The 25,882-nt window shown below is 37.1% G+C and overlaps 1 protein-coding gene across 1 annotated transcript in view; it reads left to right on the top strand.

The window, feature by feature from the left end:
• Window positions 1-25,882, top strand: part of LOC306878833 (receptor-type tyrosine-protein phosphatase T-like) — a gene marked incomplete at both ends in the record, with an annotated part of 257,633 nt that overhangs the window by 27,622 nt on the left and 204,129 nt on the right. The window contains one exon of the mRNA XM_079431392.1: window positions 22,680-22,801. Coding sequence (XP_079287518.1) covers window positions 22,680-22,801 — 122 coding nt within the window. The remainder of the gene's footprint in view (window positions 1-22,679; window positions 22,802-25,882) is intronic.

Here is a 25,882-nt window from a genome sequence, read left to right as displayed (position 1 = left end):
TTTGGCGAATGGAATGCCAAAGCTGCTGTAATTATAAATAAATAAATAAATAAATGTACAAAGAAATGTAAAAAAAGCAAATATAAATAAATAAATATATAAATAAATGTACAAAGAAAAGTAAAAAAGCAAAAATAAATAATTATAATTTTATTTCCTTATGTATTTTTTTTCCACATTAATTTATTTTTTCTTTTATTTATACATTTATTTATTTCCACTTTTATGCATTTATTTACGTATTTGTTTATTTATTTATTTATTTATTTATTTATGTATTTCCACATTTATTTATTTATACATTTATTCATTTTCACGTTTATTTATTTCTACATTTCTTTGTCCGTAGGGTAATGAGGAGGGCGTGTTTTTTTGGAATAGCAATCGAGCTAGAGTAGTCGAGGGGTAAGCTTTGAGGCCACAGTGTCACTTTGTGGTGCCCAAACGAAATACAAGAAGTGTAGCCTACATGATGCGCCTGTTGATAGTGTGGGATGAATGACTTAGACGGGCAATATGGCCAAAATCTTATATCACGGTTATTATTTCCATTTCAGGTGGGGGGTTGTTTTGGATGGGAAGCATGCAGTCTGTGATCGTGTGCATTTGCTGAAGCTCGTGAAAGCGTGCAGTTGCTTTCTTATGCACGCTGTTTTGTTAGGTTTCACTTTCAACACATACAATGCATGTTTCAAAGATTCGGGATAGAAGGTGGCATCAGTTACTGAAGACTTGTCGCCTTGTGCCACTTCCCGTGTGGACAGTCACCGCATCAACTGATTATAATGGGTTCTCTTGGTGTAGACATGGCTTCGAATTAATCACACGTCTTAGGCTGAGTCATCAACTGGAAATATCCAGAATTAGATCAAACAAAAGGTGTCCATGGGAACGGAGCTAGTGAAACACACATGCCATGCATTGCAGTCTAAAACATGTAATATTTGCGACTGACACCAATGATTGTATGCAGTGGAGATAAATAAATAAATGTGGTAACACTTTAGAATAGGGAACACTTATTCACTATTAACTACGACTTTTCCTTCAATAAATTAATAGTTAGTAAGGTAGTTGTTAAGTTTGGGTATTGGGTAGGATTAGGGACGTAGAATAAGGTCATATAGAATAAGGCATTAATATGTGCTTAATTACTACTAATAAATGGCTAATATTCTAGTAATCTGCATGCTAATTAGCAACTAGTCAAGCGACCCTAAAATAAAGTGTTACCATAAATGTATAAATAAAAGAAAAATTTAATAAATTTGGAAAAAAATATGATAGATTGCTGTGGACACCTCAGATCAAGCGGATCGCTTTACTAATGCTCGCCTGTGCGTAATCAAAGGCATAGCAAAAGTCTTTTATTTTTGTTCTGGAGACGATCGTGCACTCTGCTGCCTCACTGGAGCACACTCTCCACCAATTGGACAGGCATAGGAATTACATTTATAAATTGTAATCTGCCAAAGTGATGGACGGCCCTCAGATTTTTTCGTCACTGCTAAAAAAATTCCGTCAATGACGGAGAATTTTCGGTTAACGCGACCTCTTCTCTCAGCTTCACAGTTGCTCGTTTTTCACCCATAGACACCTCTCTGGTTTTCATGTTGGTTACACGTCTAACTAACGATAAATGCAGTCTGCACGGATCTGAAACTGAGCGCAGACATTCAGTGCTATTTATTGTTTGAATAATCAATTAATAGGACACACCATGGCAACAAAACACACCTGTCAGTCACATGTTCCAATACTTCTGGTAACATGAAAAATGGGTGGGTTCAAACAAAAGGTGCTATCTTCTAAGTTGTATCAGATCCAGATGAAAATACCTGTAAATAAAAGCTGAAATGTTAATCTCTCATCTCATTAATCTCTCATCTCATATTCATTTTTTAATGTCAAACCCAAATGTTTACAGTCTACAGCAAAAATAAAGGAATTGGCCTTACTGTTACAATACTTTTGGAGGGCACTGTGTATATATATTTTTTTTTCTTTTTTGCGAATTTCCCTAATTATTTTAAATTGAATCAATTATTTTATATAAATACACATTATCTCAATAATTGTTTTCTTTTTAAATACACAAGTACAGGATACAAATATTACAAGAAATTATAAATATTAAAAATATTATATATTATAATAAATAATATTATAATAAACATTCTTGATAAACTATTTCTTTAAATATTTTTTCTATTTCTTTGGAAGTGGCAGAAGGCAGTTGGTGCACCTTATGGACCCTAAAAACAGCCATGCAAGGTGCAATGGCCATGGCTACACACACATTTTGTCACATGCATACACACGTATTTTGAGGCCATTATTGTCCATATGGTGCAACGCAGCTGGTTCAAACGTGTATGTGTGTGTGTAGTAGTGCAAGGTAAACTCAGCCTCTTCTCTCTCAGGGTGAAATTGCTGTCTTTGTCCTTGTGGGTAAAAGCTCTTTGCGAACCTCCTCATTTATTACCTGCTCACAGGTGCAAATGGAGCAAATTGCTGCCGTCCATCAGACAGTGGGAGGCATTGGAGTGTCCTGCTGCGTTGCTGGCCGTTCTTTACCCACACACATGCTCGACGTGGGGGAATGGTTTGTCATAAAAAGCTCTTGTATGTTAATGTGTAGGTCTAATGCTGGAGAAGGTAATGGCTGGAAAAAACTGCTGGATGCTGCTGCTGAATTCAGGAGGACGAGGCCTTTTGCCCACCCCTATCAGAACATACTGCTTAATGAGGCATCACAACTCCGATCAACATACACACACAGGCATAAACACATTCTGCCATTGGTGTAGACAAGGTTTGGAGGAGCACAGCAGCTCAAGTGAACCTAGAAATTAAGCGTGTGACCTTGAATGTACAATTTGTTTGGTGTTTAAAAGCATCCTCTTTACGATCCACAGGGGAATGAGATGCTCCTCCTGGTCTCACGCTAGCAGGGACCAGTGAAGACCGCAGCAATCTGATCTTACGGTTGTGTTTCTATTTTCAGGAGTTTCATGTATTCAGACAGAGGAATTCGATATGTAATACTGAATCTTTATTTGTTGTCACATATCAAGGGCTGCTGGAGTTTGTTTCTGCAACTTTCACACAATGTCACATAAAAACATATTTCAGGGACAGACTTTCTTTCTTCCTTCCATCTATCTATCTATCTATCTATCTATCTATCTATCTATCTATCTATCTATCTATCTATCTATCTATCTATCTATCTATCTATCTATCTATCTATCTATCTATCTATCTGTCTATCTGTCTGTCTGTCTGTCTGTCTGTCTGTCTGTCTGTCTGTCTGTCTGTCTGTCTGTCTGTCTGTCTGTCTGTCCGTCTGTCCGTCTGTCCGTCCGTCCATTTATCATTCGTCCTATCTTTTTAACTCCATCCATCCATCCTACCTTCCATCCATCTTCACTGTGTCTATTTATGATTCTTCCTACCTTTATAACTCCATCCATCCATACGTCCATCCATCCTTTATTACTATATCTGTCCATACATTCTTTCTTTGTTTATTACTCTATGTATGGATGTGTGGCATCCATCCATCCTTCCTTTTTATCACTCTATCCATCCATCATTCTTCCTTCATTTGTCTGTTTTCCCTCATTCCTTCCTTCATTCCCTCCTCCAAAATCATTTTTTCTTTCTGTTATTCTGTCCATCAATCTATCCTTCATCTGCCTATCCATCCTCCTCCTCCTTTCCTTGCTCCCGTCCATCCATCTTTGCCATCCGTCACTGCATTGTGTTTAAATGGTTATTTGATTAGACTCTGAATATAATTGACACTGAAGAATTACTGTTTTTTAAGACTTTTTCTTAAGTCATCATCATTCAGATGACTTCTTTCATTCATAATAATGAATGATGATGAATACTCACCAAGCGTTTTTCAAATCAACAAAAGCTGTATTTCTGTGGGTTTACAGTCAAATAAAAGCAACAGCTGGAAGAAGGACTTCTGTTTAACTGATCATACAAATTGACTTTGATCTCAGGGAAGTAAAGCCCATTATTTGCTTGAAGGACACGCAAACATCACAATGCTAATATCATTTCATAAATTTGTGTGTAAATCTTCTTTATTCAGCTCTTGTCTTTTTGCAGTTGACTAGTGGGTGATTTGAAGAGATCAGCTGACATTATTGCATGTTGTACGTCTTCACTGCATTCAGTAATGTTTGCTGAAGTGAAGGACGGGTGCTTGGAAGTTTACAAGTATGAACTGTTAAACATGAAAGGGCGAGAGACAGAAATGATTTCATGTTCTTTGGGCATTAGAAGCATTGCAGGTGCCTTCTGTCAAACACATACATTTGTGCAGGTCTGACTGGATTGACACGGTCGAGACAGCAAAGGAGAAAGAGTTGCTCCAAATCTCTTTCCTGGAGGTGTTGTTTTGTGTAGGGTCTGTTCAGATTGAGCTGTGTGTGTTTCTGTGTGTCTGTCTGTCAATGTTGAACCCTAAAAGTGCTGACAGCACTTTGAGGTCACAAGGGCCACTGAAATGAACTGAACCGAACCACTGTTCCCCGCCAACATACACAGACTTGTATTCCTCCTCTGTCAGTCAATCCTTCAGCTGTATAGACCCAAGCAAAGAGAGAAAAATTCACTCATTTTTATTGGTATTTTAGCACAGAAACCTTTTGAAGAAACTGCTCTTGATAAGAATGAAACTTCACTATTTGTGCTACAGACAAATAATACCTCAAATCGTGCGGCTTGTTGAAAGGGATATGCTATTATTTTTCTAAACAATTTGACTTATTATCTGTGCCAGCGGATAATAAAATGGGCAAAATAATAATATTGTAATAATATTTCACAATATCCCTGTCCTCTTTTAACTGTGTTTTCAATCAAGTAAATACAGCCTTGGTGAACATAAGAGACTTCTTTCAAAAACATTTTTAAAATCTGTCAGAACGCAAACTATTGAACAGTAGGCCAACCAATAAGTAACTACCAAACCAGACTGCTAAAAATGTAAAAAAAACAAAACAAAAAAACAAATTGAGGCCCACTTTTGTTTGTGGCTATCTATGAGGAAAATGAGGAAGATGAGTTGTAATACTTCCCTGCGTATTAGAGAAAATGTTCTTTAGATTTTGGTGATTCTAGGATAACAGTGCTGGGCATTCATGAGTTACTTCTCTCTCTTTTATAGCTGTAAGGCGTCAGAAAGAAGAACTTTTTGAATAGTAGACTTGGAAAGGGTTTCTCGTAACTCTGGTGAATTTTAAGATGGAGCCATTCATCATTCCTGTCATTTTTGTCTCGAACATCTGTGTCTTTTGGGCCAGTAGACATGTTTTTTGCCTTTGACGTGCTCACGGAACCATATTTTATTCCCACTGCGGGTCTTTATGCTGTCCATCTGCCAAGTAAGTGCACACACTTGCAGGTTTTCATGTAGTTCCCATATAGTACTACTTCAAGAGTAAAAATTACAATCGTTTCTCTCATAAAATGTGTCTAAATATGCCGTAATTGTGCAGTGATCCTGATATGTGGAAATTCAATGCTTGGCCACTCCAGAGAAAGGCATTATGGGTGATTTTAGTTTTCAGTTCAGCCTGCCTTGCTGAGATATATTACACAAATGACTGTGGATGTCTGAGCTGCTCTTGAGATATAGGAGCTGACAGGGAAATATCTATCCGATTTAAGGGTTGGCTTGTTGTGCATTAAACTGAATGGTTGGGATATCTGAAGATGTAGCTGAACACACAACCTTCGACAGGCCTCCTCAACATCCCTCGCTTGAGCAAACCACTAGTTGATTGGAAAATTGAAGCGTCCAGTGGAATGAAATGGCACACACATACCTCTCTGGTTTATTCTTCAGTTAATCACAGTGCTTTTACATTATTGGTAGCAATGGGACAATTGATTTGTATCTAATTCAAAGGAAAATTATTTATTGTTATTTATTTAATGTTTTTGAAAGAAGTCTGGCTGCATTTATTTGATCAAAAATATAATAAAAACAGTAAAATTGTGAAATATTATTACAAATTAAAAGAATTGTGGTGCATTTGATTATATATTAAAATATAATTTATTTCTGTAATGCAAAGCTGAATTTTCAGCATCTTTACTCCAGCTGCTAAAGAATAATTTCTTGTTATTAACAATGTTGAAAACAGATGTGCTGAGTAATATTTTTGTGGAAACCATGATGCATATTTTTCAGGATTCTTTGATGAATAGGAAATTATTTTGAAATACAAATCTTTTGTAACATTATAAATGTTTTTTTTGTGTGCCACTTTTGACCAATTTAATGCATTTTTAATGTATTCTGAATAAAAGTATTAATTTCTTAAAAAAAAAAAACATAAAAATGTCATATGTCATATAAAATAGCTCTATAAAGGTGAATCAAAAGGAGAATCTGGCTCTTCTAAGAGGAAATTTATAGAAGTTGGGCAATTTTTTATCAGTTTATCTCTCCCCATCCACAATCGTTGAGTATGTGGTGACTGATGAGGCCTTTGGAGACTTGTGTTGTGTGTGTGTTAGCAGTTCTGTTTCAGCTCATACCAGTGTTTTTGTCATTATCAGCATACAGAGATGGAGTTTTTGTAAGCATGTTTGTGTATGTGTGCACTTGTGTACTCTGAGAATGTCTGAGTGTGTTCCTAAGTGGGCATTTTACTTGAAGGAAGTACTAATCACATGATGACGAGTCGCTTAACAGGGGTACGTATTTAAACTGCTAATTAATTTGGTGTCTAATTGCTGTGTAATGAATTGCTTGTTAGGCAACGAGTCACAAACGCTCATATAGTACCGCAAGGTCATTTACGACTAAAGGCGAAAACGTATAGTCTCAGTTAGTCTGTGTTTAGCATGCACTTCATATTCAGTGCACCTCATGGGCTGATGCCATTCAGATAGACGTGGACGCTTGTGACCTCAATTAAGTATTTGCTTGCGGGCAATAATGCTTAGCATGCATCAGCTGTGTGTGTGTGCATGTGTCATACCTGTCCAAACCCATAAACCCAATGCTAGGTGTTTATAGGAAGTCTGCAGCCTTTAGCAATGCCTCAAAGCCCCTTCACTCTCTCAAAGCGAAGCATGACCTCTTTTATTCTCCGCACGGGCCAGGATGACCCCAGGTGTTTGTGTATTTATGCGTGTGCGCTTGACACACTCCGTCCCACATCCCAGCTACCGGCTTCCTCGGCCTGTCAGTGTGACCGTCAGTGTCAGAGGCCTTTTCATGGTGCCCCAAATAATGAGTGTAATTCAGCCGCAGCAGCATCAGCCCACAGCCTGCTAGAAACAATCCCGCAATGATTCCGCTAAAGTAAAGCGCTAATAGAGCAGAGTCATTTCCACAGAGATCAGCGGGACTGGTTCTGGATCAGTGTTCAGCGTTTGGCTGAGATCATGAATCTGTGGGCTGGAGAAATCTGCTGTCTGAACAGGTGCTCTGTGTGGTGAGGAAGGTAGGAGTGCTGAAAAGAGTGAATAATGGAGCATTGAGTTTATATTTTTTGAATTGGACGGCTAAGCTTCTTCAGACTTGTTTTTCAGCTTTTTCTTCATTTTGCTTTGTGTGATTGTGTGTGTGTGTTGACAGAGCTAGACAACTAGCAATTGTGGATCAAATATATAGATAAATATGGAGGTGGTTAGAGTTTTTTCATTTTTTTCTAAGTCTCTTATGCTCACCAAATTAAATTTAACCTGAAATAACCTCATAAACCTGAAAATGTTCTCTAATTTATAGTGAAAAGGCAACGTTTTTGCTTGGAAAGCTCTTTAATGGATGTTTTTAAAAAATGTTTTACCAGAGAGAAAAAAAAAAAAAAAAAATATATATATATATATATATATATATATATATATATATATATATATATATATATGTGTATATGTATATATATATATATATATATATATATATGTGTATATGTATATATATTTCAAATATTGAAATACATTTTTTATGTAATGTTACTACTTTTTGCATTCTAAAATACATTTATTTTATGAAAATAGTTGCTTTATTGATAATTATATATCCATACAAATAAACAAAATAAGTATTATATTACATTATATTAAAGATACAGTAGATTCATGTCCATCTATAAATTATGATTAACGTTTTCATTTTGCAGGTCTTATTTTTGAAAATAAATGTCAATTGAATTGTATTACTTTGAAACAACATCTGTCATTAGTAAAGTTCCACACAACTCGATAACTCCATGCGTGTTTCTTCATATTGATAATGCCTTCAGCTACCAACAGAAGTGTTTTATTCTTAACTCTGTTTAACATATTTTCTATATATAAATCCATTCCACAGAATTCCACAGTTTCCCTGCACAATCAGCACTGAAAATGTGTGACAAGTTGTGCTGACAGTGATAGTACTGTTTACCTAACCGTGTGTTTCGGTGTGTGTGTCACAGTTTATATTGGCGAAGTAATAAAATGTCATATCAGCATAGCTTGGCTAAACGGCGAGAAATCAGAGCGTCTGCTAAATATTCATGACAGGTTACAGGAGCGTGGCGCCGTGTGTGTGTGTTTTCTGGTCCCTGCGCAGAATTCGCCATCACATACCACCGATCCAGATCATAATGAACTGTTTGCATGCATGTCATATTCTGAAGGTCACACACACACACCAGACAGTAAATGAAGGACAGGTGAAGAGTCTATCAATCTAGTTAACATATACATGACTTTGACTGCGACCCAGTCCATTTAGAATATCCATTGGCAGATTATTCCAGAGAGTGACATTCAGAATGTGTGTTTGTGTCTCCTGGAGTGTGTGTGTGTGTAAGGGGCAGTGGAGTACTGTAAGATTAGATGCTTTGCTTGACTGGGAATCCTCCCATAATATATAATAATTACATGGATCATTGCTTTCCCACCTCAGAGAGAAAGAGAGAGAGAGAGAGATGGCCAAATGAATTCAATTTCATCTGAGCTCCTCCATGCTGATGAGGAGAACGGCCTTATGGGATATGGTGAGGATGACAGCACGCTTTACTGCTCTCGTTTCACTAATCACTCCATCCAGCACTTCTCTATCATCCGACTGTCCTCTCCCTCGCTCACCCATCTGTCTCTGAGTGCTTCATGCCTCCAAGTTTGTACTGAAGTTATTGAAACGTTGCTTCATGCAGATCTTTCTGATAAATTCAACTTCTCTTTCTGAAGCTTTCGCTTCAGTCTGACTGGCGTCTTTTCTTTAGGCCTTAAAGGGACAGAGCATTAAAATCACTTGCCACTTTCGGCCTGAATCAAATGTGATATGATAAAAAGGCTGTACCACAAAATAAAGACAAGACAGCATACTTTTTTATTAGGTTGTCCTCACAGGCTGCACAAAGACCAGTTTTGTGTGTCTGTGCTTGTCACGATTGTTTGACTGTAAATGACTCTAATGAACTGGTTCTTTGAATGAATCATTCAAACAGACTCATAAACTCAGGATTTAATAATTTGATTCTGTTTAATAAATACTTGACTGAAAAACTTATTCAGTCACTGAATCAACATCCGATTGCTGTGACAGCATTTATTAAAAAATGTATTAGCGTTTTATATACATTACTGTAAAAAAGCTTGGGGTCCAAAAAAAATAAATAAATTATACTTTTATTCAGAAAAGATGCATTAAATTGAACAAAAGTGACAGGAAAGACATTTATAATGTTACAAAAGTTTTTTTAATTTTTATTCTTAAAAGTTGAAAATGCTGTTCTTTGTTCTTATCAAATTATCCTGACAACTGAAATAATAAGCAGCACAGAACATTTTGATAACATTAATAAGAAATATCAGTCAAATCAGCATATTAGAATGATTTCTGAAAGATCATGTGACACTAAAGACTCAAGTAATGATGCTGAAAATTCAGCTGTCATCACAAAAATAAATTACATTTTACATTATATTCAAATAGAAAACAGTAAATTTTAATTGTAATAATTTCACATTTCATTTTCAGTTTTTACTGTGTTTTTGATCAAATAAATGTAGACTTTCAAAAACATTGGAAAGGGCAACGTGAACATTCTCCTTAACATCATCAGTTGCATTCCACTGAAGATTCGTAAATGAATCCACCCTGTTTCTTAGATCAGTCCGTACATCTTTCATCCACTTCTGTGTTTTTTCCCACCTTTCTCTTCTCAGCGCAGGACTGCATGACTCCCCCTGCAGGCAACGATAAGGGTGAAAGGAGGGAAATAAGAGAAGAGGGAGTTAGAAGGGAGAGAGGGGCTAAGACAGGAAGAGAAGGGGGCTGAGTGGGCATCCCTGCGGAGCTCACGGAGCAGTAGATGGACCTGTAATGAGCACCTGAGAGAGTGAAAGAAAGACAAAAAGAGTGAGAGTTAAGATTGAAAAATATTGCAATCCTCAAGCAAGGATCAGCTCAGAAATGTGCCAATGTTTCTCCCAAACGCATCCGCGTGAAAACACACGTTAACGATTTCTCATTATTATTGCGTGTTGTTCGTATAGTACTGTTAATGTAGGGGTTTAATTATTGCTTTAACATCTGCATAAAAGCTGTTGCGTGCACACACTCGCGCACAGATACACAATTTAATCACAGTGCCGGGGACCTGATGCAGCTGAGAATTCAGCAAGCGGAGCTGGACTAGAATACTGACAATCACTGCCAGAGAACGGTAAACACAAGCTCACACACACACATACAAATAACCTTATAGAATACTAATACACACACCACTCCCACCAGAGGCCATGGGTGCTAAATTAGATTGGCAATTGAAATATGTTTTTCTATGCTAATTTACTGCCTCTGTTTCCCTCTGAAAGATTTTCATTAGCCATTCTCGCTAACACCTCACTTGGGGCTGACCGACAACTTTTAGAGAAGTAAATGAGAATACGTTTCCATTTTACTTGCATATTTGCATAAATAAGCATCAAATTGACAATCAAATGCACACATGCAAATGTTTTATTCAGTTTCTTTTTAAGTAGCTAAGTAGATGCTAGCTAGACAATGTGACTTTCAGACTGTCAAATATCTATAGCAACTATTGCTTTTTTTCTGATATTGAAAGGAATAGATCACCCATTATATTACTCTTATAATTTACTTGTTTATAAATGGTTGCCAGATTGGGAAGATTAAGTAAACCACTGGGTAGAAAATGTATCCATTTAAGAGAAAAACTCAGATTGGGGGATTTAAAGGGGTCCTATTATGCTTTTTCACAAAGTCTTGATTTTGTTTTGGGGGTGTACTAGAACATGCTCTCATGCTTGGTGGTTCGAAAAACGCATAATTTTTCACATAATTTACATTATTACAATACCTCTCTCCCCGGCCTGGCACAAACGGCTCAATTAGTTCTGGGTTTGATGAAGGCCCGCCTTCCAAAAAACTAAATGTGTTGTTATTGGTTAGCTGTCCCAGTGCGTTGTGATTGGCAAACAGCTTAGACAGTGTTTCAGTACTGCCTTCCCTTGCCAAAGCAGCAAATTCGTCAATATTGCCATATGATTTCAGACCTCGAGAATATAGGAAATTTACAAAATATCTTCATGGAACATGAGCTTTACTTAATATCCTAATGATTTTGGCATAAAAGAAAAATCTATCATTTTGACCTATACAGTGCATTTTTTGCTATTGCTACAAATATATCCCAGCGACTTAAGACTGGTTTTGTGGTCCAGGGTCACAAATATCGCAGACGATTATGCTAAATAAATAGTGAGAACCAGAAATCGTGATCATGATTCAAAAATTCTTGTAATTCTTCTTACCCCATATTTAAATTGCATTTGGCTATGATATATGCGAGAACCAATGGCATGATGTTGAGGAGCAATTTTGAATTTGAATGAAGAACGGGAGATTTTCAGTGAATAATGACTTCAGTTTCATTCAAGTTGTTGTATGCCTTCAGAACACTTCGAATAAAGCAAAGAAGTCATATGGACTATTGTATGCTGCTTTTTCTGCCTTTTTGGAGCTTGATTAAGGAAAATGTCTTTTGTGTGATGCATGAATACATTTTTTAGGTGAACCTTAATCTTTGCACCTCAGCATGAAAGAACAGTCAAATTATTGCACTATGAACTGCACCTTTTAATGTAAAACTTCATGCAATTTGCACAGTTAAGCATGATACTATGAGCTTTCTTCGAGAACACATATGCAGGTGAAGATCTTTGACATTCATTTCTCACTCAGCACTTGAACTTTCCTTTTTTTCCCTCTCTGGTATTTCACACTCTCGGGTTTTTGACAGCCTGTGCGTCGGGAGTATTTCAAATGAGCATGTTCAGTTCAAACCCCGTGCAGAAGGGCACTTTGAAGTGCACTTTGACAATGCTTTTAGTGTTCCTCCTAAAACGCTCTCAATATTTTCATTTCTCCACTGTCTTTCAGAGATTTGCTCTGCCATTTCAGTCATTTTTCTGCCATTTCTGATAGGTTTTGTCGAACATGTCTCACACATAACAAGCATCTCCCCGGGTGAAAATTTCCCAAGAGGCATGCATGACCCTGAAGCTTCAGCATGACGTTAAACCTAACAAACCGCAGTGCTGAAAACACTCACAATACGTTTGCAGTTTTCAGACACAGAGATCCATTATGGCTTATATAGAGTGCAGGGGGCTTCAGAGCCCTATTGCATTGCCGTAGGTGGTGATCTACGGTCAGGGTGTTCATAGAGAGCTGCTATTACAGAAAGGTTAAGGGTTGGTACAGACAGAGAAATGGATTGAGAGCAGGAACGTTTGATGTATCAGTGACTATACTGGTATCGGCTAGTGTTTTCTGTTTTAATTATGCCTGTATGCATTGATCTGATTATTGGAATTATGATGTTTCAAAGCCTTAATTTACTTTTTGTAAATTGAGTTGTTATCATGTCCAAATACCAGATAAACGCCACATGCTTTGGGTTAAGCCAAGGGGTTTCTTCAAATGACAAAAAAGGGTTGAAATCGCTGGCGTCGGAAAGTGTGTTTAGATTTGAGTGTGCATAGTACGACCCCGTATAACCTATAACTTCAGGGCTGAAAACCCTGGAAGTTTAACAGCTCTTTGAAGCGTGTATTCCTTTGGCTTGTTTGTGTGTGTGTGTGCATGAGCCAGTAATAGCAGTTGAGCTGATAGGAACAGACAGAGATGGATGGCAATGTACTGACATATTAAAGCTGCTGTGTGAATGAGGGTGTGTGTTTGTGTGAGCGGCTCAGTAATAAAAACCTTCTTCTGCTGTCTGGAAAGTATGTGTTGCTGACCTTATGAAACCTGTCAGGAACATTTCCACTGCAAAATAAATTAAATTTATAAAATTACATTTTATTATATTAAAAATACGAATAATTAAATATTTATATATTACATTTTAAATATTTAGCATGTATTACTTTATTTGCTGGTTATAGGACTATTCTGTTTTTGTTGCATGTTTATGTATCTCATTCTCTGTACTGTAATGCAAAAATATAGTGATACATTATAAGTATTTATGGTAGTATTTGTTTTATGCTGATTTAAATAACACTTTTATAGTAAGTTGTACTGTAAATAAATGTAAACAAAATATTTACCGTAAAGAAAATCTAAGAATTGCCATTGAGAATATTGGTATTTATAATGATTGAACTGTCATGAAATAAATGTCAAAATGCAAAAGCTCCTTAAAATAGACTTTGTATTCCTTACGAAAATATAATTTTGCATTCATTGTTAATGTTGATTTTGTGGTGCAATTTGAAACTTGAGACCCATAACACATACAAAAACAAATTGTGATTTTACTCATGTGTAGAAGATGCTAAATATTTGGCAATATAAATCTGTGAGAATTAGTCAGCACATGGCACTTGAAATTTGTGAGGATATTTGGTGTGGGTGTGCACATGTGCGTCCTCATTGTCTGCCCCGGGACGAGCGAGAGAGCAGGAGGACGTTTTTATTTATGACCCGTCCAAAGCAGCAGAAACAGTTGTTTAGAGTTGCACACGCAGAAGTGTTTTACTGCCCGAATGAGCTTTCATTTCTCTAGTAATCATTTTTAAGGGAAGAAAAACTGCAGGACGTGCAGTTTGTGGCAGCTAATAATTTTTATTGGCAAATTTTTAAGACCTAAAGTGCAGCACTGGAACATTTGTCATTTTTAATCAGAGAGAGAGTCTCCTGAGGTGTATTTGGAGTTACCTGAGGCAGCTCTACCTTCCCTGTGTGTGTATTCTACTGTTTTGACTGCCAACCTCCACTTGGCCTCTGTGGAGGGAAAAAAAATAATTAACTTCCAAGGACATACAGTATTGAGACTGTGAGTCTGTCTGTCTGCAGGGGGGGGGGGGGGGGGGGGGGGGACTCATAAAATGAGGTGGAAAAGTGAGCTGTAAAGTCTTAAACTGACAAAAACAAATTCCCAAGAAAAAAGTAGCAGGGATTTTTGCAGCAAACATTAATTATTGGTATTTTCTCATAGGCAAGCATCAGGAGGGTTCTCGCACCGTTTGTGCTTCAGACGTGAATGAAACCTCAAATTGCATGTGCTATTACTTTCCTAATCATCAGACTTACTATTGCAACTTGGGTCAGTAAGAAACCACCAAGAACACATTAGTAACCACAGTGGGACTGCCTAAAGTTGCATCACATTAGCTAAATTTCAGAGAATTTAGTGGGAAAAAAGGTCCATTGCCTGTCATCAACAGCGAATTCACATTACCAACTGAAACTGATCCAAAGTCTGAGTGGGGAAATCTTTCGCTGAAATTACTGAATTTTGCCTGCAAAAATTTGCTGAACAGCGATAAACAGTGCATTAAAACCACTGGTAGCTGGTTTACATTTTTCTGGTAGCATTCAGAACAAATAATATGCTTTAGGAATTTTAAAGCTTTTCAAGGTGGTCATGTAGCAATGTTAAACTGGGTAATGGCAGTCTACAGGCAAAAATAACCAGTAACAGACCAACATTGGCCATATATATATAAATCCTGTCCATATTGGGATTTTAGCTATTCCAAACTCTTCTAAGCTCTGTATTTCTCTGCAGGGAACGTATCCTGACCCTGTATGTCAAATATTATACTGCAGAGTATTATAGACCATTTTCTTCAGAGAAACCCGGAGGAAGAGATTTAACATGAGCCTTTGAGGTAAAGTATTGGGCCTATTCAGCCCAGTGGGAAAGTGAGAATAATATCAGAAAGAATCCCATGTCTGTAGGAAGTTTCAGCTGGAGTCGGTATGTGCTAAGCGGATCAGAACAAACCAGGTCAAGAGAAGATCTACCAAGTTCAGCTGAGTCAACTAGTAGCACTAATCAAATTCTCAAGTTTTTGAAACAGACATATGGCAACTGATTAATTCTTACCAATTATTCAACAAACAAGCACTGTAAAGGAATAAACACACCATTTGTCGGCAGAACTGCAGGGTATTGTAAAAGGTGAAAATTGAGTTTTTGGCAAAAGCGTGTTGCATTTTCACTTGGTCTATAGGGGAAAGTGGTTTGGCACTGAATGTCCGGTCAAAACTGCTTTTCTAGCGCTGATTTTTAACTCCAGAGCATTGCAATCGAAGGTGTAAAATGTGATTTTTAGTGAGTCACGCAATGTGTGGATCCATGGGAGCGGTGCGGGGTACCGAACCCCGTAATCCATGTAGCATTTTAAAGGCGCGAAAACCTACTCGAGCAACACAACACTTCCCACTCGAGCTGGTGAAAGTGTGAATGTCTGCTGGACGCCTGTTCTTAGAGGACCCGAGTCCTGCTGTCTTTGTGTGGGTGTAGTGTGTACTAAATGAAGGAATCGCTGAGGTGTGTACAGCTAGTATATGAATGAGTTTGAACAATTAGGAAGTTGGCGTCGGGTAGGGTGGTAAATATCTGCTCAGGCGTGGGTGGACTGGCACCTCTTTGTCCTTCTGTTGTAAGTGAAACGAGGAAATCAGCGTCCATCCGGCAGGCACGGCTGCACCTGTAGCACAGATGATGGATGGGAGAGATTTACAGCGCACAATGGATTCTGTGGCCCAAGCGGACGAGGTTAAAGGCGGCAGGTGAGGTGGAAAAAGTTGCATTAGCTCAGGTTGACGGAGCTGCAACACTGAATGAGTGACAAGCTCGCTAGAGAGCGGCCGCACGTGTTTGTGTGCTAAAAGCTGTTGGGAGACGGGAAACAAGTGAGCGTGTGATGTGGAGTTTCCTTTCTCGTTGTACGCTCGTGACAGGCCGCTCTTGCTTAATTCAGAGCGACAAGCCGTGCAAGGTTGCCTTCAAAATGAGTGTGTGTGTGTTTTGTGGATTAAAATGCCCCACTTGCTCTTGGTCCGTGCTCCCGTCTGATCTGATTGGAGTTGTCCGCTTCTGGGGTGAGGGGGTTGGTTTTCTCCTTGTAAAATCCATAATCACAACAGCAGCCGTCTCTTGTTATCAATAATATTGACAACAAAATAAATAAATCTCTGGGTTATGTTCTGCATTACATTTTGAACTTCACTGTAAAATGAATATGCTTAAATTGAAGGTAGTATTTCAGCAAATGGGTAGAAACTTGGAAATAAGGAACTAGATGTATAGAGGGGTTTTACAGTTTTATAGAAAAACCTACTGGCTCATTTCAAAGTATTATCAAAAATATATATATTTTTTGCCATTTTTGGATTAGAGAGAACAAATAAATGATGATTTTTATCCTATAAAGTTGTCATGTAGAAACATGAACAAGTACTTCATAGAAATGAGCCCCTCTCAGTTTGGCTTGGATTTTCAGTATGCTTCTTTCACACAAATACAACCTGTGTTAGATTTGGATGTGGCTTGGAACCGAAAATAAACTATATACAGATGATGGGATTTTAAACAGCACGTTGATCGCTGCATTAACAACAGATATCTGAGCTATTATCTGTGCTTAGTGGGGTGGACATAATCTAGACTATTTGTCTGCTCGACTGGAAATGCCGCTGGTGAGGGCCAAGAAACACACAGCATATGCTTATGACTAATGCAGTTAAACTCTCAAACATGAATTTAACGTCAGTATCTATTAACTAAGATCTTCACTAAAGGATGAAACTATAGGTGAACATTCAAAACGTTCAGCTGTCATTTCAGTAGTTGTTTCATATTATACAGTTAGCCAAGTATCTCGATTTTTTTGTAGCATAGACAAAGGTCTGTCTGTCTGTCATATCGTTATATCTATCATTCTATATTGTTCTGTCTGTTGTTCTGTTTCATAATTCTGAATAACAACATAATTCAAAACTGTTGTTCTGTCTGTCATTTTATCATTCTATCAGTTTGTCGTCCCTTCATTCTCTCGTTCTGTTTGTCTATTTGTCTGTCGTTCTGTCATTCTCTTGTTCTCTCTGTCTCTCTGTTGTTTCTGTCTGTTTATTATATTTTGAAAGTCAATTAGTGGTGTTATAAGACACAATTATTCATGTTGTGGTTAAAGAGAACAGTAAAGACCGTGACACCTCTGTTTCTGTACATGCCAGTTATTTTTCAGAGTGTAAACAATCCCTTCTGTTAATCTAGCAGATGTTACCCATCCACCCCTTCCACATTCGCCCCAAATCTCACTTCTTCCTTTCCTGCGCTGTGAAATCATCTCTAAGTTCATCAAGCACTCCTGATAGGGCAGTACGAGCGCTAGATTTGATAAACATCGTATTGACAGTGTGCCAGCAGCAGGGCATATGCCAGCGAGCTGTGAGAGGTGTGGAGCCTTGAGCAGCAGATGTCTGCCACTGATGAGATTGGAAACTGTTGCTTGTCTGCTGTGGGGCAACTTATCAATAATGGATCAAATTGGTAGGCAACATTAATCAGAGGAGAAATGAAGAACTTATTTGTGTGTGAGTGTGTTGCAGTGTGATCTCATTAGTACTTGTAAATATTTGGATGTGAAGTAGGTTCTAGGATATTTTAATACATTTCCATTCATTTGGATAGACACTGCTGACAGCAGATACTGTAAAACATAAACCTTATTACATTTAAATGACTTATAGAATCCTTAACGGTGCATAAAACATAGAGCTCATGCAATTTGCAGCTTGAGTTTAATGTGTTTTTAATAGTAAAATATTAAATGTGTAATGCCATCAACAATGCAATCATCTATTTATTAGTCATTAGTTTCTTGGGGTTTCTAAACAATGAATCAGTGAAATATGCAAAGTACTTTACTTTTGTTAGTCCCATTTAAATTTCATTTATAAACAAATTTGCCATTTAAAAAGATCTTGAAAGTTTCCTCTCAAAGTCCTGCCATGGGCTTGTGTTTGAGTTTTAAACTGTCACCTGTTGGAGTAAACTCTCAAACTTTCTGACACGTCAGAGATTTCAAAAAGTCTTGTACGTCTCTAAAGTGGTAAATATATAAAAGGCATTTGAACTTTAGATACTATCAGTGATACGATGCTATTGTATCTCTCCAAAAGTGTATGAATCCCTAAACATCCTTCAACAAACCCAAAATTCAGAACAAAAACCACACACTGAAATGCTATGCTGATTGTTTGACACTTTTAGATTCTGAATATGAAAACATCTTCTTTTCCCAGCGTAGGCCGGGGACGAGCAGGGTGGCAGTATGAATATGTGACGCTTCAAAGGCAATTAGAAACCGAGGGTTATATAAACTACAGGAGACCTCATTTCTTCTTCTGCTGCTGTCTAACTGAACCCCAGCGGGCAGACGTGTTCCACAAAATCACGTCTTTGACTGGTTCATTTTTTCCTTCAATAGATCGCGAGGCTATCCGATCGCTCCCCCTGGAAAATTCGGAATATTTAACTATTATTGTTTTTTACGGTTGCATGATTTCTTTGAGAATACCTTTGATGTGGTTTGCGAGTCTTGCTGGTATTGTAGGATTCATCGCTTTTCGGCGCTCATGGCAAATTAATAATTTTTGAAGCATTTTTATCCTCTTGTGTAGCTTAATACGCAGGGGCAAATTAAGACGCCAATGAATATTTGGTCCTTGAAATATGCAGAAATGTAAATGTAAGTATCCTGCAGGCAGACGTTTCATCATGTTTAATCTGAGTGCTTCGCATGCACACAAACCAAAGCTATTTCCGTGTTGGGTCGTACAGAAAGTAACGTCCAATCGAATGAGGCTGTCTGGCACATTCAGCCCACCCTGTAAAGATTCAGAAAAGAAAATAGTCTGAAATATTTATATTAGGGCTGCACGATATATTGTTTCAGCAACGATATCGCGATGTTTAGTATACTGATCGTTATATTTATAGGCTACTGATCATTTTCTTTGCTCACACACAGACACCGAGAACAATTGAGAAAGAAAATGAATGTGTAACAGTATATTGGTTATTATCACAGCATTTTAATGTTCCTGAGGCTTTCTGTGTCATGAATGTTAATCAAACAACAAAACACAGAGAGAAAAATCGCTTTTGTAGCTTTAACACAGATTTGTTAGGTTTAATTTACACAATGAAGACTATACAGTGTTATTTTACATTTGATTATTCAATTTCTATACCTGAATACTGTTAGACGTGAAAATATATCGCACTGTTTATTTAATTTGTATCTTTGTTCTGTTATATTTATCTGTGGTTGAAATTTGTTTATTTTCTATGGTGATTTACTCACCTACAAAATCACCCAATCATTGATATTTTTTTCCAAATAGAGCTATTCAAGTCATCTGGTGATTTTTATTTTTATTTTTTCATCTCAATATCGCAATATATTTAGCAGAAAAACAAAATATCGCACTGTTAGTTTTTTTCAGTATCGTGCAGCCCTAATTTATATGAAATATATATAGCAACATGCTTATTGGTCAATACAGTATTCCAGTCATAATATAGTAATTTTATTTTTACAGTGTTTTTTTTGTTGTTGTTTGTTTTGTTTTTTTAAACCTGCTCATCTGCTATTGTAGAGGCACTACAACAATCTCAGAAAAATTTGCCCCAAAATGACAATTAATAATTTTTGCATGACAGAAAGCATTTTTTTTTACTTAGCTTCACTTTATTTTCTTTTTGTGATTTTTCATGATAGATTCACAAAATATTATTATCATAATATGTCTGAACTGTTTTTTGTTTTGTTTTTGTTTTTTACTTTTTTTTCTACTTTTTTTTTTCATTGGTAATTTCAGTCTTGTCTGCAAAATACTGCACTTGTCAAAATTAAGTTGACATTGTGATGTATTATTAATATATAAATATCAATTTTTTAATAAAATAAAAATAAATTATAATTTAAATATTCAGAGACAATATATTTTATTAATTTGCTTTATAATATAGTATTTTAATAAAAATCTGTGATCTTGATTACCGTATTGACCCGAATATAAGACAATGTTTTTTTCTTGGAAATACATCTGAACAAAAACACGGTCATATTCAGGATCTAGACTTTGACATGTCAATAATAAACCCACAACAATAGGTGATGCCAAAAACGCATAAAACGAGTGTTCCATGAAATATGTAATGCAATGTGTGTTGTAAAGATCGCGAGTGAAAACAAAATAAAAAGAAAATGCTTACAGCGGCATGAGTCGTGACTGACATGTTAGCCTGATGGGAACAAACTTCCTCTGTAAGTGATTTTAAAACATAAGACAGTACCCAGATTTGAACACTACACTAAGGTTTCACTTCTACTGTTAATGACATTTTGGTAGGCTACTATGAGATGGATAGCCTAAATGTTATATTATTCAAATGGACTACCTGTTATTTTTATGGTATATCAAAGAGTGTATATTTTTAAATGTCATTGTTGGCACATTTTACCAGTATTTACCGTAGTTTCAAAACGGAAATTAAAATAGGAAAAATATGCAATATGAAAATAATTGAAGAAAAAATGTGTTCTACAGAGAGAAAAAAACAAACAAACAAGATTTGTTTTTCAAAAAGCCTTTTTCCAAAAGGTACATCTGGAAAAAAGGGGGGTCGTCTTATAATCAGGGTCATCTTATATTCGGGTCAATACGGTACTTTATTACTGGTATATAAATCATTAAACGCTTTAGCTCCTTCTTATTTATTCAATCTACTTCACCCCTACTCTCCCACCAGAGGCCTTAGATCCAAAGATAAGCTCCTCCTTCAGATACCCAAACCCCGGCTAAAATCGAGGGGTAACCAAGCCTTTGAAGTGGCCGGCCCGACTCTGTGGAACTAGCTCCCACTCTACATTAGATCGGCTCCAACTTTGTCTGAGTTCAAGTCATGTCTCAAAACTTATTTATTCTCTGTTGCTTTTGATTTATAAGAGTGTCCTGTTTTAACTATTTTGCTGCTCTTAGTGTACTTAAAGGGGACCTATTATGCTCCTTTTTAGAAGATGTAAAATAAGTCTCTGACATCCCCAGAGTGTATATGTGAAGTTTTAGCTCAAAATACCCCACAGATCATTTTTTATAGCTTGTTAAAATTGCTACTTTTAGGGTGTGAGCAAAAACGCTCTGTATTTGAGTATGCTGCTTTAATGCAAATGAGCTGTTGCTCCCGGAGAAGAGGGCGGAGCTTCAAGAACTCCGCATTAGCAGTGCTAGCCTTTGCAAATAAACATTCCCCTATTAGTACAAGCCTGTTATCTTCACAGAAAACACACTCGGTTTCAAAGTCAGTCATCTGATTGTACTGTGCATAATACATTTGTGTTTATGAATTACACAGACAGGGAGCACGGCGGGATAAAAATAACAACATAGCTGGTCTCGTGGTGCATGGCATGCTATTACAAACTTTATAAGTCCCACTCGTGATTATGAGCTCAACAAACTCGAGCGACTGACTCACATTGCTTTCATATGCAACTTTTAACCACCACATTCCTGTTCACGATCATTCATGAAGACAGCACCAGTGAAAACAGACAGAAACAATGGTAGCTTTAGCATCATTAACCTCAAGAATCTCTTTCAGAAGGGCAATTTGGAAAACAAACGCGTGATTTTTTCCCCCCTCGGTGACGTGAACAGAGGGAGAATTTGAAACTGCTCTTTTGGAGAGGCTGTTTATAATTTATTGATTTTATAAAAAAATGAGTGGGTGGATTTTTAACATTATAGGCTGGTTATTTTCACACACTGCGGCCACACAACTGTGTTCAAACACCTTATAAAAGTGATTTTTGCATAATAGGTCCCGTTTAACTTTTTTATTTTTAATTTTTATCTTATTCATACCTGTACAGCATTTTGGTTGGCCTGTGACATTTTTAAATGTGCTTTATAAATAAACTGAACTTGAACTTGATCAATTTTTTGTGGTAACCATTTCTTAAAAACAGTAAACAAAGGCTGTGCTGTATTGTGTCACTCAGCTACATGTCATAAATAGCAATGGCCATTTAGTCATGTCTATATTCACAATACAGCACACCCTCTTGCACCTTACTGCTTAAATAAAACCCCTCTCAAAGCTACGATACAAGATGTGTTAAAATGAGTACATTTAATTAGTGCTATTTCATCCTGGCTTTCTAATCCTTAGCTCCCGGCTAGCATAAAGCTTAATGCGGTGGAAAATCGTGTTTTTAGCGAAGATGAAGTAATGATGGCACTCCGTGGCTTAATCATGTTGACATATGCCATCTTCCCCTCTTCTCTCTTGTGTGTGTTCTGTAGGCAGCTGTTCGTTTGAAGAGCACTACAGTAATTGCGGCTACAGCGTGGCGTTGGGGACTAATGGCTTCGCCTGGGAGCAAGTCAACACCTGGGAGAGACCCTCCATGGACGCGGCCGTTCCCACAGGTACAGGATACACCTCCATGCCTCACTCTTTCCTGTTTTCTTCATCTCTTTCTCTTCTGCAGAGGAATTTTTAAAGGAATAGTTCACTCAAAAATGAAAGTTCTGCCATTGTAGTCCATGGAGCATGTCTCCAAATGGACATAAAACACCATTAAAGTGCACTGTTGAGTCGGGTTCTGGAAGTAAAAATCCCATTCATTTTCCACAAGTGGAATTGATTTTTAATATTATCTTATAAACCTGCTGTGAACTGCAGGGTTGTTAATGGAATTTAGATGCTTTTATTGAAGCCATCAGTTATTTCAACTTAAATAATTGTGTTTAATGGTGGAATTCCTGGTGGAAAAACTACATTCCCCATGATTTTGCAAAGAAATTCCACCAATCAGAGAATAATACTTGTAGAAGTCTAAAGAACAGATCAAAATTTTATTCATTTTTAAAGTTTAAGTTAAAGTAGTTTATGTATGTTTTTTTTTTTTCCTTTTAGAGCTTAATAGATCTGATTAGTTGATGTTGTATGAAGAAACAAATCATACAGGTTTGAAACAACATATGGATGAGAAAATAAGTACATGTTCATTTGTGGGTGATCAGTTCCTTTTCCAGCTGCTTTCTTTCAGCAATTCCCAAGATCCATTTTCTTCAGTCATATCTCAGTCTCTCCATCATTTTGGTCATGTTTTTTCCTTTCATTCTTCTCTCTGTTGGCCTCTTGTTATATGGACAAGGCACTTTAGCCTCCCGTCTGTCTCGAAGTCTATCTCTTTCTCTCTCATCCCATCTCTCTCGGAAGCGAGGCAGTAGTTCACAGCGAGACAAATGGCAATCAAGTTCGCTGTCACTCTCACTCAGCCGTCTCCTGCAGCGCTCAACAACCTCTGTCTCGCAGCACCCTTAAAGACAATAGAGTCAGCTACACAACTGCGTCTCTCCCCACCAGCTTATTTAACCCCATTTACTCCCTACACACTACATCTGACACCAAAGCACTCCAGCTTCCAGACACTCCATTGGAAAGATGCTACATCCTTATAAATGACAATTTTGGGGGGTAGTGTGCTGCTTTCAAGCCACTAAAGAAGTTTAGGATTGCTTTAGTGAAAGCACCTTTCCCAGAATTGGATGGTGGTTTTCAGAAGACAATAGTGCTTTTTTTCTTTTTCTTTTTAAGGAAGTGGTTCTCAATTGGCGTGTCCTAAAAATATGAACTGTTGTAGTTCAGAGCAAAAAAAAAGAAAAAGAAAAAAAAAAAAATATATATATATATACACACATTATTTTTTAATTTTTTTGCTTTAAGAGCTTGGCCTGTTTCTTAAACAAAAACAAAAAAACATAATCTGTAGTTTGTAATTGAATGTAATATTATGGATATATTTTATTATTTATTAATAATATATATAAAAAAATAATAATAAATACATTAAATATTATATATAATATTTTATATATATATATATAAATTAGTAAATTAATTAATGTAATTATGAGCAATACCAGGATCCACCCAAAAAATATATTAATTAATTTAATTGGGGGGATCCTCTTTTTGCTCATAGCTTGTTGTAGTTATGGCTGATTAGGACAAAACACAAATTTACATGCTTTATGGTGATTTATTGCATCATGCCTGATTAGGACACAGTGTTGAGTCGCTACTTGATGTCCAAAGTAAAATCTGGGTCCTGAAGCAAAGCCAGTTGAGAGACACTGTTTTAAGGAAACGGGGTCGTCAGCAGCATCAAACAAAATCCTACCAAAAACATCAAAGTCTAGTAATTTTTCTCTATTGGGCATTAGCATCAGGCCCCATCTGATAAAAATACACAAGCACTCATTAATAAATAAACGGCTGAAGAAGCACCATCTGCGCATGTTGATGTCATCAGGATCTGATTGTCTAATCAGGGGAGGAAATTGGGCCGCGGCATGATCCTTCCGTCATTAAACCCCGTGGAGACGTGCCGATATCAGTCTCTCCTCTCTGATTGTAGGCGGCACTTAATACAGTGTTCAGTGAATTACACCCAGGATGCAAAGGACCTGATGAAAAAGGAGCAACTGAAGAGTGTACCCACAGGAAAATTGTATTGCTCAGAGGTTGCTCTTTCATATCATGCTGCGAGTATAGTTCACCCCAAATTCCATGATGATAGAATTGATAAAAAAATAAATAAATCTAATATAACATAATATAATATAATATGACATTTAAAATAAAATAAAAACAGTTTTTTGTAGGTTTTACAACAGCTAATATAGGAAAACTGTATTGCTGAGCCTTGTCTCATCCATGGGGGACTTAATTGGCTTCTAATTTAAGTTTCATTGCAGTAACAACATCATCTCCTCCTTTTAATTTTTTTTAGAAGAAATGAAAATAGACACAAATTAGACAACTGTTGATGTATAGTACGAGTAAAGAGCTAAATAAATGTGTATATCATAGCTGAGAGAATTTGATCTTGAAAGAATTTGATGAGCAACATTTCAGTTAATCTTGACCATGGCATCTTGGCCAGAGTGTAAAGAGTGTGAGATTAGGATATTTTTATCAAAAGAAAACTTTGAGAAGGATAAGATTTAAGCACACATCTCCTTTTGCTCTCTGATTAGTCTCATTGCTGCCCAGGAGAATCAGTTGTAATAATAAGGATGTGTCATTTGCGTTTTGTGTTCTCTACGAGCAGAGCAAGAAGAGGTGGGAGATCAAGAGAGAAAGGCGACTCAGGTGGGGATGAGGGCACCTTAATCCGTTCTTACAGGATGTGTAATGAAGCCTGTCAGTCGCCACTGTTTCGTTTTATTTCTCCGTGGACCGTGGGTCACTAGCATCAATACAATCCATTCCTCTCATTACCGCCGCTCGCTGAGGGCTTCAGAGACAAGCTCCTCCAGGGAAAACACATCTGTGAATGAGATGTTGTGGCCAGGTGCACACGCTCTTATTGCACTCGGAGAGGAGACCCATCACTGATGCCACACTTCAAAACGCTAAGTGAAGGAATGTGTGCCAGTACTTTCAGTTGGAGTTATTTCAGGTAGTCAAACCTGTTGCCAAATACATCTGTGTTAATG

The sequence above is a fragment of the Barbus barbus genome (genome assembly GCF_936440315.1).
Source record: "Barbus barbus genome assembly, chromosome: 13".
Classification (NCBI taxonomy): domain Eukaryota; kingdom Metazoa; phylum Chordata; class Actinopteri; order Cypriniformes; family Cyprinidae; genus Barbus; species Barbus barbus.
The sequence above is the reverse complement of the archived record's forward strand: the minus strand, read 5'-3'. Positions and strand labels throughout refer to the sequence as shown.